This window comes from Zootoca vivipara, chromosome 13 (assembly GCF_963506605.1).
Source record: "Zootoca vivipara chromosome 13, rZooViv1.1, whole genome shotgun sequence".
Taxonomy (NCBI): domain Eukaryota; kingdom Metazoa; phylum Chordata; class Lepidosauria; order Squamata; family Lacertidae; genus Zootoca; species Zootoca vivipara.
This window is the reverse complement of record NC_083288.1, coordinates 35,579,535-35,600,356: the sequence shown is the minus strand read 5'-3', so window position 1 is coordinate 35,600,356 and position 20,822 is coordinate 35,579,535. Positions and strand designations below refer to the sequence as shown.

General features: G+C 46.9%; 1 protein-coding gene across 1 annotated transcript in view; it reads right to left on the bottom strand.

Annotated features, from left to right (window-relative positions):
* TTYH1 (tweety family member 1) overlaps positions 1-12,772 on the bottom strand; it is a 63,065-nt gene extending 50,293 nt beyond the window's left edge. Inside the window, exon 1 of the mRNA XM_060281631.1 lies at positions 12,567-12,772. Coding sequence (XP_060137614.1) covers positions 12,567-12,692 — 126 coding nt within the window. The 5' untranslated portion in view covers positions 12,693-12,772. The remainder of the gene's footprint in view (positions 1-12,566) is intronic.
* Between the last annotated feature and the right edge of the window lie 8,050 nt (positions 12,773-20,822).

The following is a 20,822-nucleotide window of genomic DNA, read 5'->3' as shown; positions in this document are numbered from 1 at the left end:
CAGAGCAGCACACGGAAACGCCATTTACCTTCCCACTGGAGCGGTACCTATTTATCTACTTGCACTTTGAGGTGCTTTCAAACTGCTAGGTTGGCAGGAGCAGGGACCGAGCAACGGGAGCTCACCCCGTCGTGGGGATTCGAACTGCCGACCTTCTGATTGGCAAACCCTAGGCTCTGTGGTTTAACCCACAGCGCCACCCGCGTCCCAACCCCAAATGCACATTTCCACGCTCAGATGCTATAAATATGTTCAGTTTCATTATTCCATTCCAACGATGTTTTGCATTTCCCCCTGAAAACTTGACATGCTACCAAATTGGGAGGGAGATCCAGTATATAATGTAAGTAATACAATCCACCCTGGGCCTGCCAAATGTGGTGGTGCCATTGGCAAGTAAGGCTGAGTATAATTTATAATTTTATTTGGCAGTTTTATCTGCTTGGTTTGGTGGCTGGTGGCAGTTTTATCTGGTGGCTGGTGGTTGGTGGCTGGTGGTGTACATCTCTCTCTCTCTCTCTCTCTCTCTCTCTCTCTCTCTCTCTCTCTCTCTCTCTCTCTGAAATATACTTGGAGTCCTATAGTGAAGTCATGCTATTTATTGCAGCTTGTAAAACAGTGAATGAAAATGACCCCCCAATCCTCAGGCTTTTATATACATTATTTACACAATGAGTCCCGTCTGATTGGCTGATTCAGCTTCCCTCCTAGGGCCTGATTGGTCTTTTCCTGCAGGCCAATCATTTATTGCATTCTAGGATCCTACTTGCCTATTGTTCTAGGATCCAAGCTTAGTACATAACTCTCTCTCTCATTATGTATATATATATATGTATATATATATATATATATAGTTAAAAAGGTAAAGGACCCCGAATGGTTACGGTAAGTCCAGTCAAAGGCGACTATGGGGTTGCGGCACTCATCTCGCTTTTCAGGCCAAAGGAGCCGGTGTTTGTCCACAGACAGCTTTCCGGGTAGTGTGGCCAGCAGGAATAAACTGCTTCTGGAGCAATGGAACACCATGACAGAAACCACAGCACACAGAAACACCGTTTACCTTCCCACCTCAGCAGTACCTATTTATCTACTTGCACTGGTATGCTTTCGAACTGCTAGGTTGGCAGGAACTGGGACGAAACAACGGGAGCTCACCCCGTCGCAGGGATTCAAACCGCCAACCTTCCAATTAGCAAGCCCAAGAGGCTCAGTGGTTTAGACCGCAGCGCCGCCTGTGTCCCTTTACATACATATATGGCTCAGGGTGTGTGAGAGGAAGTGGGCAGTGGTTTCTGCAACGGAGGCCAGTGATCTGGTGCTGCCACAAGCTGGAGAGGATGCCAGAAGGAGATAGAAGGGGTGGGCTTAGGGCATGTGGTTTGTAACTATACACCTATGATTCTATATCATGGATCCTTTAGCTAAGATTCCTGCATTGCAGGGGGTTGGACTGGATGACCCTTTGGGGTCCCTTCCAACTCTATGATTCTATTCTATGATCTAACCATCAACAGAGGGATAAAAGAAAGGGGGAGAGTATGTTTTCAAGTGAGACGAAGAGGAGAGGAGTCTCCCTTTCTGCCTTTAAATATGGTTTAGAGCAGAGGTGGGGAAATGTGGTTTTTTTTCTTTCTTTCATATTTTCCGTATTCATTTGTGAGCAATTTCCTGGGGCTTGAAAACAGTGGTGGGCAGTGCCAGGGGAACAAAGTGGGCAGGCAACAGATGCCACTCTTGTACTGTGTAGGCTGTATTCCATCCAGAGTTCCTTACACAAATTAACCTCTACATGCAGGTAAGTAAGGTCATACTCACATCGTACATTTAAAGCACAGGGCCTCTGCCCTCCCATCCCAGAACAAGAACCCAATTTGTTAAAGGTGCTGGGAATTGTTGCTCTCTGGGGGAAAGCTCTGCGTGGTGTGGATGTTGCCCAAGTAAGAGGCATTATCACAAGTTTGAGGCACTTGAGGAAGGGTCTGGCTTGAGTTACAGCAGGTAGAAGGCAGGCTGGGATCTGCTAATAGATCTCCGAGCGACGTTGCAGTAGATTGGCAAGGATTCCTGACCCGGTTTTTTAGCAGCTAGCTGTAACAAAACAACAGCTTTCCCACCTACATTTGCCTGCAGAAACGAAGGCTAACTACAGCTGAATGTTTGTGATGTAAAGGCACTCTGGGGCATTGTGAGGAATTTAAAATGGTGACACAAATGCCCTGTATTTTTGTGGAATTTGCTTCCGTAATCTGTTATGACATGAGAGTTTGATCATTTTATGTTTATACGGTCTTTTGCTATTTGAGGTATTTACATCCATGGAAGTTCTGGGCCGTGCAGGTGGTGTGGTTTTTTTTTTTTTTTTTTTTGCCATGACAGCCACCCACTTGGACAGATTTAAAATGGGATTAAATGAATTTGTGGTGATTTGGCTAGCAATGGCTACCATTCATGATGGCTTTATACTTCTTCCAGTATTATTTCTACATTTTGCACCCAGGCATATAAATTAGCTTATACAGATCTGTGTATTATACAAATCCTTTGTATTCTTTTTTTTAAAAAGTGATATATAACCTCCAATGGACGTCCTATTCCATAATAATAACAATTTTATTATTTATACCCTGACCATCTGACAGGGTTGCCCCAGCCACTTCAGGAGGCTTCCAACATAGTGTATATAAAAATGTAATAAAGCTAAAGAGGGCTGCCTTCAGATGTCTTCTAAAGGTTACTTATCTCCTTGGCTCAGGGGCCGCATAACTCCATACCTTCCAACATTTCTCCCATGAAAATAGGGATGTCCTAAACCACAGAGCCTAGGGCTTGCTGATCAGAAGGTCGGCGGTTCGAATCCCCGCGACGGGGTGAGCTCCCATTGTTTGGTCCCAGCTCCTGCCCACCTAGCAGTTCGAAAGCACGTCAAAGTGCAAGTAGATAAATAGGTACCGCTACAGCGGGAAGGTAAACGGCGTTTCCGTGCGCTGCTCTGGTTCGCCAGAAGCAGCTTTGTCATGCTGCCCACATGACCTGGAAGCTGTACGCCGGCTCCCTCAGCCAATAACACCAGATGAGCGCCGCAACCCCAGAGTCGGTCACGACTGGACCTAATGGTCAGGGGTCCCTTTACCTTAACCTTTAAGGAAAAGTGGGACATTCTGGGAGGATCAAATCAGAAACCGGGACAGCTGCTGTTAATCCGGGGCTATCCCTGGTAAACAGGGACACTTGGAGGGTCTGAATGATGAATTTCTCTTCTTTGGGTGAGACATAAGAGGCTGATTTATTTATTTACCACTTTATATTTTAAATAAAAACCTCAAAGTGGTGTACAGTATATTAAAGCAATAAAGCAATAGCCGGGGGATGTTCTTCCAGCCTCATGAGGAGCCTCTTCAGTGGGGCTGGTGAGCCTGGGCCCTGCCCCCTAGGCCAGGTGGAAAGGGCCTTGCAGGGAGCGGCCTTCATGCCCCACAGCTGGGCAATGTTCCTCCGGCCTCATGAGGAGCCTCTTCAGTTTTCCAGCCATGGGTTGGATCATTCCCACTGACGATTGTCCGTGGGCCGGACGTGCACAGAAGTGATTTCCAGCACTGCGCTGTGCATGTCCGGGGCGCTGGAAATCGCTTCTGCACATGCCTGGAAGTCGAAAATCACACCTGCGCAGAAGCGATTTTGGCGTTTGAGCATGCGCAGACGCGGTTTCTGGCATCTGTGCATGTGCAGATGCCATTTCTGGCACCACTCAGCGAGTTCCCGCACTGTGCCGCACTGTGCCAGTTTAGTGAAGCACACAGCAGACCTGGTGTGCAGGTGGCTCGGTGACTGGGCGGCTCTTGGGCCGGATAAACGGCCTCCATGGGCCAGACCTAGCCCATGGGCCAGAGGTTGCCGGCCTCTGCACTATACCTTTAAAGCACATTCAAAGCACATCCTACTCCCCCCAAATTCATGGGAACTGTAGTTTGTTAATATGCTGGGTATTATAGCCCTGTATGGGGAAACCTGGGGTCCCCAGGATTCTTTCATGGGGGTGGGTTGTGATTTGAACCTGCTTTAAAGGTGTCGTTTGTCACAGTTGCTGGGGAACACCAACAGAAAAGGGCTATTGCCCTCCTTCCTGTCTTGCATGTGAGCTTCCCGTGGGCACCAGGTTGGCCAGTCTGCAAAATGGGTTGCTGGATTGTAAAACCCTTAGGTCTGATTCAGCAAAGCTCCTCTTGAGTCTGCATTGGGGGTGCTTCAGGGATTTGAATGTACTGTAATTTAAATGGTGGCTCCAAGTTGAAGCAGTGCTCACTGGAATGCCATAAAAGGGGAGAGGGCAAGGCAGACATCAGCTCAGGCCCCGACAACCGCCCAGCAATGTTGGGCACTGAAGCCACGCCAGCCCTGCCTGGTGCCTCTCCCTGGGGGCTTAGCGAGAGTGGTAAGCGAAAGGCTGCGGCCACACCTTGGCAGTGCCACAATGTGGCTGGCATGTATTAAGGCTGCGAGAGCTCTTCTTCGCAGAGAAATAGGCAGGGCTGAGATGAGAACTGTGAAGATGTGCCAGGAGTAAGAGCTATATAAAAGATAAATTATTTATACCGTGCCGGGTTTTTTGCATTCACATCTTTAAAAGGATGTTCAGAGAGAAGAGTGTTTAAAAAAGAAAAGCTGTAAAAAAAGAAAAGAAAAGAAAAGAAAGAAAGAAAGAAAGAAAGAAAGAAAGAAAGAAAGAAAGAAAGAAAGAAAGAAAGAAAGAAAAGGCAAGGCTCACAGCATGGGAGAAGAGGGAGAGCCTTGTGAAGATCTATCTGAACCACATTTCTAAAAGAAGGTTATGAAGGGAGGGTGTCAGGAAGGGCGTCCTACATTTTATGTGACCAGAAAACCCAAATTCTCTAATTGAATCAAGCGAAATAGATTTGCATGAGCTCGCTTAATCACAGCACTTCGCGTTGGTCTCAAAGTGCAAGGGTGTTTCTCTCTCTCTCTCTCTCTCTCTCTCTCTCTCTCTCTCTCTCTCTCTCTCTCTCTCTCTCTCTCTCTCTCTCTCTCTCTCTCTCTCTCTCTCTCTCTGGTAGCAGCTGGTGTTCCTTTTTTAGGAAACCAGGCAGTGTGGAAAAAAGGAGGGATTTGGTGACAAGGCTTGGATTCTGTGGTGAAACTCAATTCTGTGTGGCCGTGTGATGAAATTCAGTTTGATGACAAAATGCAAGGTGACAAAACCCACACTTAAGGGAATAACCCTTTCCTTAATGTACCACTTTGCTACATGGAGGGAACTCCTCCCCTCCATCCCCCATTTTTAAACAGAAGGGAAACAATCACAAACATGATTCTTCACAACCTGTAACTTGAAGTGGTACAGTCCACAACCCCACCATCTTAGGCTGCAATGCTATGCACACTTCCTTTGGAGCAGGGGTGCCAACTTGAATAAAATATTGGTGGCGGGAGGTAACCTCTGCCCCACATACTGGATCACAAGACACACACACACACCCCATTTGAATGGAAATGCCCATCAACTTTGGCAGGGCGCACCACCATGAAATATTTTATGGGGGACCTCAGCCCCTAGGAGTCGGTTCAACACTACACAGGAAGTAGAATGAAGTGGTATAGATCTGAGGATTTGACTGTACCACTTCAAGCTGAAGGTGGGTGGTGGTAGCCGATTATGTTTTTGAAAACTCTCCACACATAGAAATCACCCTGACAGGGAATGTGCTGGGTTATGCGCGTAATTCTTAGTAGCAGGGTTTTTAAAACAAAACAAGGGGGAGCATTCAAAATAGATGTCCCTAGCTGCAGTCTGAAGCTGTATACACGATGTACCTTTGAAGCAGCTTTGAAGCACATTCTTCCCCTGAAAGAATTATGGCAGGGACCCCAAACTAAGGCCCCGGGGGCCGGATGCGGCCCAATCGCCTTCTAAATCCGGCCCGCGCACAGTCCGGGAATCAGCATGTTTTTACATGAATAGAATGTTTCCTTTTATTTAAAATGCATCTCTGGGTTATTTGTGGGGCCTGCCTGGTGTTTTTACATGAGTAGAATGTGTCCTTTTATTTAAAATGCATCTCTGGGTTATTTGTGGGGCATAGCAATTTGTTCCATTCCCCCCCCCAAAAAAATATAGTCCAGCCCCCCACAAGGTCTGAGGGACAGTGGAGCAGCCCCCTGCTGAAAAAGTTTGCTGACCCCTTAATTATGGGCACTGTAATCTATTAATGTTTGCTGGGAATGGTAACTCTGTCAGTGCCCAGAATTCTTTGAGGGAAACAATGTGTTTCGAATGTGTTTTAAAGGTATAGTGCAGGCTTCCTCAACCTTGGCCCTCCAGATGTTTTTGGCCTACAACTCCCATGATCCCTGGCTAGCAGGACCAGTGGTCAGGGATGCTGGGAATTGTAGTCTCAAAACATCTGGAGGGCCGAGGTTGAGGAAGCCTGGTGTAGTGTGTCCACAACCTGTGATCATAACTGCAGGGTTCGTACTACCTTCGTCTTCCGCCTGGGTAAGGTAAGGTAAAAAGGTAAAGGATCAGTCCAGTCAAAGGCAACTATGGGGTTGCGGCCCTCATCTAGCTTTTCAGGTCAAGGGAGCTGGCGTTTGTCCACAGACAACTTTCCGGGTCATGACTAAACCACTACTAGTGCACGGAGGACTGTGACAGGAGCCAGAGCGCATGGAAACGCCATTTACCTTCCCGCCACAGCAGTACCTATTTATCTACATGCACTGGTGTGCTTTTGAACTGCTAGGTTGGCAGAAGCTGGGACAGAGCAATAGGAGCTCACCCCGTCGTGGGGATTCGCCTGGATTCTGCCTGGATAGTGCAGGCCTTGCACTGAACCCAATGGAGCGAACTGGCTGTGAACGTCCTGATTCTGCATAATGTGTAGATTCTCAATAGGGCTCTCCTTTGTCAAGCAGACCAGTTTTGTAGCAACAACAGGAACTTCTGCATGCACAGCATGTGCTCTGCCACTGAGCCACAGCTCAGAACTTCCTAAGAACTTTCTGTTCCCATCGAGGTCGCTCCCTGAGCCCGCCACCACCCATCCCACTTGAGCCAGGCAACAACAGTCCCAGTGCTTTGAATGGAAATTAGAACTCTTCCATTCAAAGACTCTTTCCAGTGAGTGAGTTTATTTGCCACTCAGTGACACAAGTATTTGGTTTAGGAAACAGCCTGCAAGGGTTCCATCATGCTTATCTGAGGGCCGTGTTTTCTAGTCTCCTTTAAACATTATAAATTTCACCCCAATCTACAGGTGGCTCCTGCAACTCAATGCTGGGAAAATTTGGTACAGAACGATCCAATCAGTGCCAAAAATGCACCAGGCTTCACTCCACAGAGCCCCCCCCCCCCGTGGCCCACCTCACAATGTCTCTCTGACTCTTTCGCTGATGGGGCAGGAGAACTAATTGCTGTGAGACATTGCGCTCACACTGAGAGCGCAGCTCCGTTCCAAAGCGGGATGGATCACAGGAGGGTCCTTCAGAGACTCAAGGAGGAGCACTGGCTGTTGTGGGAAGGTTACAGAATGCATGCGAGGCATTGCCAAGGCAGACCTGACTCTCTGACTGACACACGCGGAGAATGAGCAACGACTGTGTCATTTATTCAACAATTGCCCACATTGTTGTTTTTAAAGCATCTGTTAAAATTCAGCACCGTTGAAGCGAAGCGGCTGGCCTAAGCAAGACCACCAATGAAATTCAGAAGACACAGCAAAGACCCCCTCAGAGAAGCTGAATTAACACTATCCAGAGAGGTAGCCGTGTTATTCTGTTTAAGTGCAGGACTAAGGCTGTGTACACAACATACCTTTTAAAGCACACCCAAAGTATGGGGGTGTGGGGGTGGAGGAGGAAATGTGCTTTAAATGTATGGTGTGCACACAGTCTAACACATTTTAACTACCACAACATAGAACCTATTTTTTGTGCTCAACCCCCACCACTTTGTTGTGGAGCATCTTGTCTGAGGAGCATTCTGGAGAACTCAGACCCATAATAATAATAATAATAATAATAATAATAATAATAATAATAATAATAATAATAATAAAAAATTATTATTATTATTATTATTATTATTATTATTATTATTATTATTATTATTTATACCCCGCCCATCTGGCTGGGTTTCCCCAGCCACTCTGGGCGGCTTCCAACAGAAAAAAAAAATACAATAATCTACTAAACATTAAAAGCCTCCCTAAACAGGGCTGCCTTCAGATGTCTTCTAAAAATCTGGTAGTTGTTTTTCTCTTTGACATCTGATGGGAGGGCGTTCCACAGGGCGGGTGCCACTACTGAGAAGGTCCTCTGCCTGGTTCCTGGTAACTTGGCTTCTCGCAACAAGGGAACCGCCAGAAGGCCCTCAGCGCTGGACCTCAGTGTCCGGGCAGAACGATGGGGGTGGAGACGCTCCTTCAGGTATACTGGACCGAGGCCATTTAGGGCTTTAAAGGTCAGCACCAACACTTTGAATTGTGCTCAGAAACGTACTGGGAGCCAATGTAGGTCTTTCAAGACCAGTGTTATGTGGTCTCAGCGGCCACTCCCAGTCACCAGTCTAGCTGCCGCACATACCTGCCAAGTCCCGGACTGCAGAATCCAGGACCGGCAGCCGCATGACACCGGACGTTGCGTAGATGCAACTTCCGGTGTCGCTTTGCCCATCTATGGGCACCAAAAATGGCCATCGCCGGCTTCGAAAGTCGTGTCTACGCATGTCTGGAAGTGCGTAGACGCAACTTCCGGTGTCGCTCTGCCCATCTATGGGCACCAAAAATGGGCACCGCCACCGGAAGTCGCGTCTACGCACTTCCGGACATGCGTAGGCGCGACTTTCAAAGCTGGTGCCAGCCATTTTCGGTGCCTGGGAAAAGGTATGAAAAAACGGGGGTTTCCCGGGGAAAACAGGGTACTTGGCAGCTATGCTGCCGCATTCTGGATTAGTTGTAGTTTCTGGGTCACCTTCAAAGGTAGCTCCACGTAGAGCGCATTGCAGTAGTCCAAGCAAGAGATAACTAGAGCATGCCCAACTCTGGCGAGACAGTCCGCGGGCAGGTAGGGTCTCAGCTTGCGTACCAGATGGAGCTGATAAACAGCTGCCCTGGACACAGAATTGACCTGTGCCTCCATGGACAGCTGTGAGTGCAAAATGACTCCCAGGCTGTGCACCTGGTCCTTCAGGGGCACAGTTACCCCATTCAGGACCAGGGAGTCCTCCAGACCTGCCCGCCTCCTTCCCCACACAAACAGTACTGCTGTCTTGTCAGGATTCAACCTTGCCACTGTTTCATAACATTTGGCTGGTCCTAACAGAAAAGTATTGCCCAATGTGGATTTTGGATTTCTCCCTCCCCCTTCCTCCACCTGATGGCCCAAGATGGCTCTTTTATGTTTTATTACAGCATTAGCTGTTGTAGGGCTACAGGACACTTAATCAGATCCAGCATCTGATGAACTGGGCTCTAGTCCATGAAACCGTATGCCGTAATAAAATGTGTTGGTCTCTAGGGAGACAAGGGACCATTTGTTGTTGTTTTTAAGGTTCTTCTAAGAATGAAGACTCTTTCTTACATCCCAGTCAAATCTCTGAGGGTGGTGCGGTGCACAACAAGTCATCTGAGTGCACTGGGTGATCAAGAGTGCATGCAGAAAGACCCAGGTTCAATCTTTGCCGTCTCCAGGTAGGGAGTAGACCCCTGGCTGAAAAACTGGAGAAGTGCTGCCAGTCAGTGTGGACAATACTGAGCTAGATGGACCCATGGTCTGATGCAGAATAAGGCAGCTCCCTAGGTTTCTAGTCATTGCCTCCTTGGCTTTTTTCGTTTTGGTATTTACTAGTGTAGCTTTGGAGATTCTACTCTTCCAAAACAATACACCAAATTTCTTTTGCGGCGTCCAAATCATGTGGTGGTTAGTTCCACAAGGTACAATCTGACAAATTGGGTGGGCAGGACGTAACTGGCAAAGCAGCATCAGTTAGTCATATTGTCCACAGTGGTTTGTGCCCAAATCCCCATTTGGTAAATTTGGCAAGCTAGCTTTTGTGGCTCAGGTTAAGAATGAGCCTGTTCATGTCTTAGATAAAAGGACAGATAAATGTTCTACTTCTCTCTTTTCACATTTTCCTTCCCAGCTTGGGGAAAAGAAAACACGTAAGAGAAATCAGCAGAGGTTACGGAAGGAGCAACTAGATTTTACAGAGAAGTTAGGACGTTGGGGTTGACCAATGCTTAAAATTTAATTTTAAATTGTATAGACCACAGCCTAAGAAGGCCCCATTTGCACTGTACATTTAACCACACTATCATACCACTTCAAACAGTCATGGCTTCCCCCAGCCCCAAAGAATCTTGGCACTTGTAGTTTGCTAAGGGTGCAGAGAGTTGCTAGGAGACTCCCTGCTCCGCTCCCAGAGTTCCCTGGGAATACAAATGGACTGTTAAACCACTCTGAGAACTGCAGCTCTGTTCTCAGCTCCCAGGATTCTTTGGGTGGAATCCATGATGGTTTAAAGTGGTATTATCCTGCTTTAAACACATAGTAGAGATGGGGCCTCCGTGAAAAGAGCACATGCACGACATACATTGAAAGCACATTGAAAGCATCCCCACCTGCCAGAATCCCAGGAACTGTAGTTTCCTAAGGGTGCCAGGAATTATAGTTCTGTGAGGGGTAAACTACAGTTCAAAGGATTTCTCTCTGTCTCTGTCTCTGTCTCTGTCTCTGTCTCTGTCTCTGTCTCTCTCTCTCTCTCTCTCTCTCTCTCTGTCTCTCTCTCTCTCTCTGTGTGTGTGTGTGCACGCCCGCGCATGCACGCTTGTGTGTGTTTTAAATCTATGTTGTACACACAGCCTTTCTGTATGCAGAAGGTCCCAACCTCAGTCTTGGCATTTTCAATTACTGTAAAAGGATCTGCAGTAGCAGATAATAGGAAAGAAAGACTTCTGCCTGACACCCAGGAGATCCACTGCCAGTGTAGGCAAGCCTTCTGAACTTGATCTTTTCCAGATGTTTTAGATTACAGCACCCATCACCCCTCACCATTGGCCATGCTGAGGCTGATGGGAGTTGTAGTCCGGGGGGGGAAGGGAAATCTGGAGGGCACCCCTTGGGAATACCTGCCATGGACGACATAAGCAGCTTCCCATGCTCCTAAATTAATATTGAGTGTGCTCCAATTTGTTTTGAAGATGCAAAAGGCTGAGAAATAAAATGTTGGAAGTGGGATTAGAAAGGCAGAGGCAGGCATTTATACAGCCACAGAGCTGATCTGTACACACTACAAGCTCAACATGTCCTCAGCTGCACTCATGCGCCTTCGCTTGTGTAGCGAGGGAGAAGCGTTAACATGTGAACCAGGCTAATGCAGATAAATCAGCTGCCTTTCGTTTTCACACAACCTTTCATTTTCGGGCGGATGCAACCACAAGAACGGCTGTTGGGGCCGTATCCGTGTGCAGCTGGTTCGCACATTACATACCACTACACAAGTGCTCCTCTCTCTCTCTCTCTGCCCCTCGGCTCTGTCTGTTTATAGAAGGAGAGTCCTAAGTGAGTCGCCTCAAATAAGACACACAGCAAACGGGAAGAGGCTGCTGAGCCTCAACAGCTATGACAAGGGGCTGCAGAAATGTGAGACAGGCGAATCTCTCGACAGCTGAGCCTCCCTCCACGGATGCAACCTCAACACACACACCTGGACCACTGATGGCTCCTCCTTGACTTCAAAGCTGGAGCTTATTGACACATGAGAGATGCTCCTTGGACCTCCTTAGCCCTTCCTCCCTGGCATCTGTCTCCTCCTGTCCCTCATTATCCTCTTCTTTCGCTCTGTATGCATTTCCAGCCCCATCCTTCTTCCCTTATCCCTCGATCTGGTCCTCCATCTTTCCCAGAGCATCCCGTCAGGTTCCCTCCCTCCCTCCCCCATCCTCCCTCCCCCTCTCCTCCAGTCCACCCCCTTCTGACTAGCTGCCCCATTACCTCTCCTCACCTCTCATTCCCTTTCCCACAAGTCCCCCTTTCACCCCATTCCGCTCCCCTCCCTCCCTCCTTTAGCATTACATTATCCTCCGCTCACTTTCTCTTCCTTCTCCCTCAACTCTTCCCATTTTCTCCATCCAGGTATTCCTCTTCTTTGGACCATATCGTTGCACTCTGATTTCCTTCCCCACCCGTCTTGCTTCCCCCTTGCTTCCCACCCTTAATCTTTGCCATCCCATCCTGATTGCTTCTCCAGCCCTCCAGCCCTCCATCCAAATAGCTCTGCCTGCGCGCACGCATTTTCATTCTATGGGCGCACATCTTAATTCCGTGCATTCAAAATCCCTTCCTTTCCCCTCTCCCCCCCACCTCCACCCCTCCACCTCTCCCTCTCTCCCCTCACCTTCTCCTCTCGCCCCCGCCCCCGCCTGCCCCCATCCTCCTTCTCTCGCCTCTCTCATTCACTTCATCTTTCCCACAGCCCTGCCTGATTTCTGCCTGGCTCGCTGACCCCACAGATCCTGCAAAATCATGCCCACTCTGGGCATCATCATGGCACTCACCTGCTGGTACCCCCAGTCCTCCGGGGCAATTTCGCTCCCCACGGCTTCAAACTGGAAGTTGATGTGCGGCGCCTGGTGCAAGAGGAACGTCCACCACGAAGCTCGATACCCCTGGGGGGACCCCATCCCTCCGACGCGGGGCGCCCACAACCCCAACCCCGCTCACCGCGCTGGTCGCCGGCCCCCCATGCTGGCACACGGATGGATGTCGGGGAATGATGTGCAGGGAGGCAGTGCAGAACATCAGGGCTTATCCGCGCGGGATATTGGGGAGGGGGGGGGAGTGATGGTTGGGGAAATAGGGGGGGGGGCTAGGTGGTGGGTGAAGAGGACAGTGGAAGGCGCAGCGCCATCTAGCGAGCTCTGCTCCCCTCAACGTGATTTAAACCAACCCTTGTCTCGCCCGACCTGTCAGAGAGACTAATAGCTCCCCCAAGTGGATCTGTCCATCTACACAATAAATAAAACGCACCACTGAACAGATTTAAAGCGGGTGCAGAGTGGGAGAAAACGCACCAGTTAAAGCAACTTCTAAAACTTCTCAATCGCTTCCAGCCTCCCAAATTTTCTACAAAATATACTTGCGGGGAACCAGCAGTTAAGGCTCACCAACTGAAATATGTGGAGCGGGCTAGGAAGAAACCCTGCGTAAAAACCCTTACACCTGCAGTGATTTCAGCCCGTTTATTCTGAATGGTCAGGAATCCTGATAAACAGCCAGTTGCTTCAATCATTCCAGGGATCTTCTGCACAATTCGGGGGGCGGGGGCGGCAACCAGAAAGTAGTTGCTGCTGTAAGCATAACATTTCCCCAGTTGATACGTTGCAGTTAAGAAGATAGTTATTCCTCCCCGCCCCAATTGTTTCAGTTGTTCCCTGGAATGTAGCAGGAGGGAAAGCCCCAAAGGTTGTAACATTTCCTCATAGCGAAATTGCTGGTTTTGGTTACCTTTCCCTGAAGCTTTTCCAGCTCTACAGTATCATTTCTGAGGTGTAGCAGCTAAAACTGAACACTGTGTTGCAAAAGTGGTGTATAAGGGCAGCGTGATGTGGGGTTTTCTTTTCAATGTCTTTCCTAATGATCTGAAAAGTGGAATTCGTGCTTTTCATAGCTGCCATACACTGGGCTGACTCCTTCATTGAGCCATCCACCACAACCCCAAGATCTCATTCCTGGTTAGGTACCAGATCCTATGAGTGTTATATGCAAAGTTAGGTTTCGTTGTGTTGTTGCCTCAAAAGGCATCACTTCATACTTGCTTACATTGAACTTCATTTGCCATTCACTCAGCTTGGAGGGATCCTTTTGCAGTGCCTTACAACCACTACTTTTTGATTTCGCCACCACAAATAATTTGGTGTCATTGGCAAACTTGGCTGCCTCATTCTTCATCTGCAACTCTAGACAATTTATGAATGAGTTAGAAAAGTACCAGCCCAGACACAGATTGTTGGAGAACCCCACTTCCTGCATGCTTCCATTGTGAGAATTGTCCATTTATTCCTACTCTTGGCATTTGTCCTTCAAGGGGACTTGCTCCAGCCTCCAGATCATTGTGGTGGTGAATTTTATTTGCAACACCAGACTCAGTCACTTTGTGAACTTCTATATTTATTTTGAATGAATGTCTCCCATGGTTGCTCACTCTCCTGCTCTGCAACTCAGTGATATCAGCTTGGAATTTCACTTGTTTTCTGTTTCTCGAACACATGTTCACATGGTCTTGGTAAACCATAGTTTGGCTTCCCATGCCACGTGAACCAGGCCATTATGAATACAGCCATACCTTGGAAGTTGAACGGAATCTGTTCCGGAAGTCCATTTGACTTCCAAAACGTTCGAAAACCAAATTGCGGCTTCTGATTGGCAGCAGGAAGCTCCTGCAGCCAATCAGAAGCCATGGAAGCCCCATTCGATGTTCGGGTTCCAAATGAACATTTACAAATTGGAACAATCACTTCTTCGTTTGCAGCGTTCGGGAGCCAAAATGTACAAATTCCAGGGCGTATGACAACCAAGGTACGACTGTATATCCAAATCTTAGTGGAACAGTAAATTTTATTTATTTTAGTATTTTAAAACCGTAAATCACCTTGGAAGCCATGGGAGAAAGGCAATATATAAATGCAATGAATATAAATAGTAAATAAATCATTTGTTCACCCCACACTTTTCATTCCATTTACTTTCCTACCGTTTAAAAAAATAACAAAGAAATGTGGATTTGTTACGGGAGGGCAACAAAGAACTTGAATACACTTAAATCTCTGCAGCATCACAAATGTGGTTTTGAAAGCTCGTTGCTGCCTCTTCTCCCCTCCTGCCCCCACACCTGTGTCTTAAACTTAAAAAGGGATGTGGCTTGTCAGAAAGTGCAGTGAGCTTGCTGTGGTCAACCATCTTGTCAGGCAACAGAATACCTGCATGTCAAGGGGGGAAACTGTGTCACAGAGCACTGGGTGTTTCAGAAGGTGCGGCCTCGTTCGTGGTTCAGCACGGCAAGGAGCAATGGAGAGTTGCTGGCTACAGAACCCTCAACTTGAGTTCCTCTTTCAACATCCTCCTTCTTGGCTGGTATGATCAACTGAAAGGTCTCGGGAGCAGAAACCAGACAGGAGGATCAGAAACCCAGGTGATGTGTTTTCTGAGCCTTTACTGCTGAAGTACAAATCCCATCGGCCTCAGCAAGCATGGCAAATGGCTGGGGATGCACAACAATGGTTGGGGATGATGGGAGGTGTGGTTCAGTGACACTTGGAGGGCCCAAGGTCCCCCCACACACCTGGAATATGTGAAGTAATGGAGGAGAATTTTGAATTATGGTGCTGGAGGAGACTCTTGAGAGTCCCATGGACTGCAAGAAGATCAAACCTATCCATTCTGAAGGAAATCAGCCCCGAGTGCTCACTGGAAGGACAGATTGTGAAGCTGAGGCTCCAAGACTTTGGCCACCTCATGAGAAGAGAAGACTCCCTGGAAAAGACCCTGATGTTGGGAAAGATTGAGGGCACTAGGAGAAGGGGACGACAGAGGATTAGATGGTTGGACAGTGTTCTCGAAGCTACCAACATGAGTTTGACCAAACTGCGGGAGGCAGTGGAAGAAAGGAGTGCCTAGCATGCTCTGGTCCATGGGGTCACGAAGAGTCGGACACGACTAAACGACTAAACAACAACAATGGAGGATAAGTAGGTATTTGCCTGATAGAGTTAGGACTAAGCCTTCTAAGGAGAAGAGACTTTAAGGCTTTGGGAGCGAGGTTAAGCCCCACCATGACTTAAGGTCTAGCACTTCTCATTATAGGCTTTAAACACTGTGAAGGAAGGGTGAAGACCGTAAGCAAGTGAGGGTTTCATAGGAGGCAAAGGACACAGCCCCGGGTGTCTCTTGGCACAGCATTTGCACCCATAGAAGCAACTAAGTGCTAAGTCGTTTTAGTGGAGGCAGGTGGGGAGAAGTAGGAGGCACAGGCTCCAACACTTTTGTGCACCATTTCCTCAAAAGGTAGGTAATAAAGGAGTTCTTCTTTAGGCAAAACAGTGAACTAGGCACTGTATCAAGGATGGGCCACCAGTGAGGGTTTGGATAGACCTTTGCTTCCTTTTTATCTTTTGCATTATGTGACTGCACAGCTACCTGGGGGGGGGGGGGAGTGGTTTGTTAGGTGGTGTAGAGGTGATGATCATCCTATCAGTCACAGAGAAATTGTACCGGTAAGGGAAGAAGGGTGTTACAGAGGGTTGCTGGGCCTGAGAAGATCCAGCCATTCCCTACATCTTCAGTCATTTGACGAAAGGCACTGAGGCAAAATAGGACAATCTACCAGCAACAGAACCCTCACCATGAAGTTTTCTTTCACCATCATCTTTTGGGGTTGGTATTGTAGAGGGGGAAATAGGAGGGTGGAAGGACCAGAGAACGAGATGCTAGTTTCTGTGGCTCAGTTACCTTTCCGCTAATGGAATCATCTGCTTTTCCAGGATGGTGGCTGACTGGGAAGACATTGAAAGGTGAGCTGCGTCCTAGACAAAAGAACGTTAATATGTCTCGTAATCAGAATGCTGTGGATGTGAATAGATGCTAAATGACATATCTTTCCCTAACCAAATCTATTTTTTCTTACACATGCATGAGAGGTTAAGATCTACCAACCTTTCTTGCTCTATACACTTTTCTTTTTTCTTTTCTTATTATTACCTATATACAATCTTATATACAATCCTATATACAATCTTATATGCATGTACACTGTTGGATATTTACAACATTGAACATTTGTTACATTCCCCCCCATGCTAAATATGTTAAGTCAAATATATACAACATACAAAATAAATTCATAAATTAAACATAATCAGACCTAACTTATTAAACTAAGCATATTGACTTCCCGTCACCTCCCGAAGTGTATCACATTTGTAATATTGATGTACTTACATTTCTCACCAAATTCTTATTATCCTTTTTTTCTTTTTGGTACTTCTCATATCAAGTCATATCATCGTTTTCCTATGGAATTTACGATTTCTTTATACATGAGTCATTCTAATGCTTCCATGGAGATTACGTCATTATTATTATTTTCTTGTATATACCTCTTGAACTTATCCCATTTTTTTGCAAACGATTGTTTTGAGTTCCCCCTCAGTTTATCTGTTAGTTGAGCCATTTCCACGTACACCAAAAGTTTGTTTTGCCAGTCCCTTACTGTTGGGATTTTGTCCCCTTTCCAGTTTGCTGTTATTAGCAAGCGGGCTGCTGCTGTAGCATACAAGAAGATATCTCTTACGTCTATAGGAATGTCACTGCTCTGAATTCCTAGGAGGAAGGCCTCTGGTTTCTTAGAAGGCTCTATACACTTTTCAGAGACCACGCCACGATGTTAAAGGTCTCGCTGCTGTTTCTCTTCCACTTCCTGGATAGTTGGCAACCTTTGTGTTTTGCCACTATTGCTGTGCCATTCATATCAATTTTGCTAGTCTATTTGGACTAGCAGCAAAATGCACCCAAATTGGCACAAGCCCTGTGTGGATTGTGGATATTGGGCAACCCAGATCCCAAGGCATTATCTGAAAGAACCTACAGATTAGACTTCCGGTCTGTCGCGCTGGCAAGAGGACGCAGAGACCTCGAGCTCCGAGGTCTCTGGCATCACGGAGGGGGGGGGGAATCCGCGGGGCGCACGGATTCCCCATAAAAACCCCGGGAAGAGCGTACCGGGGGCTTAGCAGCCCAGCGGAGCTCCGATGCGTGATTCCTCCGCTGCCCGGGAGGCTCAGTAGAAACCCAACTACAAAAATGGACCTCCTTTGGATGGTCGCACCTCATAGGTTCCTCTTGTGGCAGGAGGGGGCCTGTGGGGAGGTGACACAAAGAAGGTGGGAAATAATGTTGATTTTAAAGAATAAGAATTGGAATTAAGAATAAGAAACCCGCAATAATTATATTAAGAAATCATGAAAATCAGGAAGAAGGGATCTGAGGAAGTCACAAATATAATGTTTAACAAAGTAAGAAATTGATATTTTTAATTGTTTCTTTGTGTATTATGTTGGAGGACTGTATATAAATAGCTGGGGCGGCACCCTACCCCAATCTCTCCTTTCATCTTGGGGCCTCTTGGTGGCAGGGGGGGTCCAGGGGTCAAGGGGGGGGGGTGAGGACAAACCCAGCTTTAAAATGGTCTACCTTCAACTCTCAACACCCGCAGGACCTACTTGTGGCAGAAGGGGACTTGTGGGGGGAGGAGGGAAGGTGGATGGAAATGTCTTTTATGTCTTGTCTTTTCTGTGTCATTATATAAAACCAATAAGAATTATTTTTTTAAAAAATGAAAGAACCTACAGATTAGTCAGGGTATAGGGATGAGGAAAAACTTGGTCAACTGTGTCAAATCTGTCTAATAATTCACATTTCTTCAAATCATGTGCGAACCAAAAGACAGTCATTCTTTGAAATTTGCACTTCTCTGGATTTTGCAAGGCATTTCTCCAACCCAATAATGCTGATGAATTTTCTTGACGAATTAAAGAGGAGACCATCTTGGCCATGATTCCTGGAAGACATATTCCCTGCCTTGCAGGCTTCCCCACCCCCCGACTACAGCTACAAAAACTGAAGGTGTTGAAAAGTCTCTTGAGTTGGAGTGTTGTTGTTGTTGTTGTTTGTGGGAGGTTGGTGCTGTTATTGATATTTTGTATATATGTTGCTCTCTTTTTTTTGCCCAGGACAATCTTATCCCAAGCCTTCCATCTCAGTGGTCCCTAGTAAAATTGTCCCCCTGGGAGGCAATGCTACCATCCTCTGCAAGGTGCGCAGTGAAGACTACACACAAGCAACATTTGTTCTGTTCAGAGAACTGGATTCATCTTTGCATGCTTCAGTAGTCAAGAAGTCAGAGTGGAATGAAGTTGCATTTTTCTTTGCCAATGTCAAACTATCAGCTGGTGGGATAAACCGGTGCCGATATTGCTTCAGCTTTGTTTCTGGCGACAGCTGCTCACGTTTAAGTGACACAGTAAAGGTCAAGATAAGAGGTGAGAGCTGGGTGAGTCAAATTTAGAGATGTACGTGAAGTTTCCTAAAGTTGAGTCTGGAAATGAGCTTTGGAGGGGAAAATAAAAATACAGTGGTACCTCGGTTTATGAACACAATTGGTTCTGGAAGTCTGTTCATAAACTGAAGCGTTCATAAACTGAAGCGAACTTTCCCATTGAAAGTAATGGAAAGTGGATTAATCCGTTCCAGATGGGTCCGTGGAGTACTCAACCTGAAGCATACTTAACCCAAAGCATGGGTGTGATTGGTTCCGGAAGTCTGTTCATAAACTGAAGCGTTCATAAACTGAAGCAAACTTTCCCATTGAAAGTAATGGAAAGTGAATTAATCCATTCCAGATGGGTCCGCGGCGTTCGTAAACTGAAAATTCGTAAACCGAGGTGTTCGTAAACCAAGGTTCCACTGTAGAGGAGAATTTATGAAACCTAAGTTCTTCTCTGGCTCAGACTAAAATCTGAGCCAGGGAAGAATTCCTGCCTTCCCTCTCACCCTCCCTCTCAGCCTTTCTGAGCTCACAAATATCCTGTCATCCTTCCCTTTGAAGCCTTACCACGTAGCAGCAGCACCACTGCAGCAGCCCAGCTGTGGGGGCTGCAGGAGAGGGGAAGATAGTCCGTCTGTGTCTCCTTCCTGGGTCCTTATGCGCCTATGCACTGTGCCAAGACAAAAGATGCCATGGCCTATAGAAAATGCAGTTTAGTTCCTAATCTAGGCAAACCAAGGCTTTTTAGTGTACTGGCACCAGTAATTTGGAATACTATTCCTACTGATGTCAGACAGGCACCTTCAATATCGATAGATTTCAGTCTGCTGAAAACACATTTGTTTCACCAATCTTTTTTGAGAACTAAGTTGACACAGCATTGGTCATTTGTTCTGGATTTTATGCTTTTGTAACTTTGAGATTTGAAAGTTTTATGGTGTTTGGCAAATAGAAGGGGAAGAAATGGAGGCAGTGAGAGATTTTACTTTCTTGGGCTCCTTGATCACTGCAGATGGTGACAGCAGTCACGAAATTAAAAGACGCCTGCTTCTTGGGAGAAAAGCAATGACAAACCTAGACAGCATCTTAAAAAAGCAGAGACATCACCTTGCTGACAAAGGTTCGTATAGTTAAAGCTATGGTTTTCCCAGTAGTGATGTATGGAAGTGAGAGCTGGACCATAAAGAAGGCTGATCGCCAAAGAATTGATGCTTTTGAATTATGGTGCTGGAGGAGACTCTTGAGAGTCCCATGGACTGCAAGAAGATCAAACCTATCCATTCTTAAGGAAATCAGCCCTGAGTGCACCCTGGAAGGACAGATCGTGAAGCTGAGGCTCCAATACTTTGGCCACCTCATGAGAAGAGAAGAATCCTTGGAAAAGACCCTGATGTTGGGAAAGATTGAGGGCACTAGGAGAAGGGGACGACAGAGGACGAGATGGTTGGACAGTGTTCTCGAAGCTACCATACCAACATGAGTCTGGCCAAACTGAGGGAGGCAGTGGAAGACAGGAGTGCCTGGCGTGCTATGGTCCATGGGGTCACGAAGAGTCGGACACGACTAAACGACTAAACAACAACAACAACAACATTCCTACTGATGTCAGACAGGCACCTTCAATATCGATAGATTTCAGTCTGCTGAAAACACATTTGTTTCACCAATCTTTTTTGAGAACTAAGTTGACACAGCATTGGTCATTTGTTCTGGA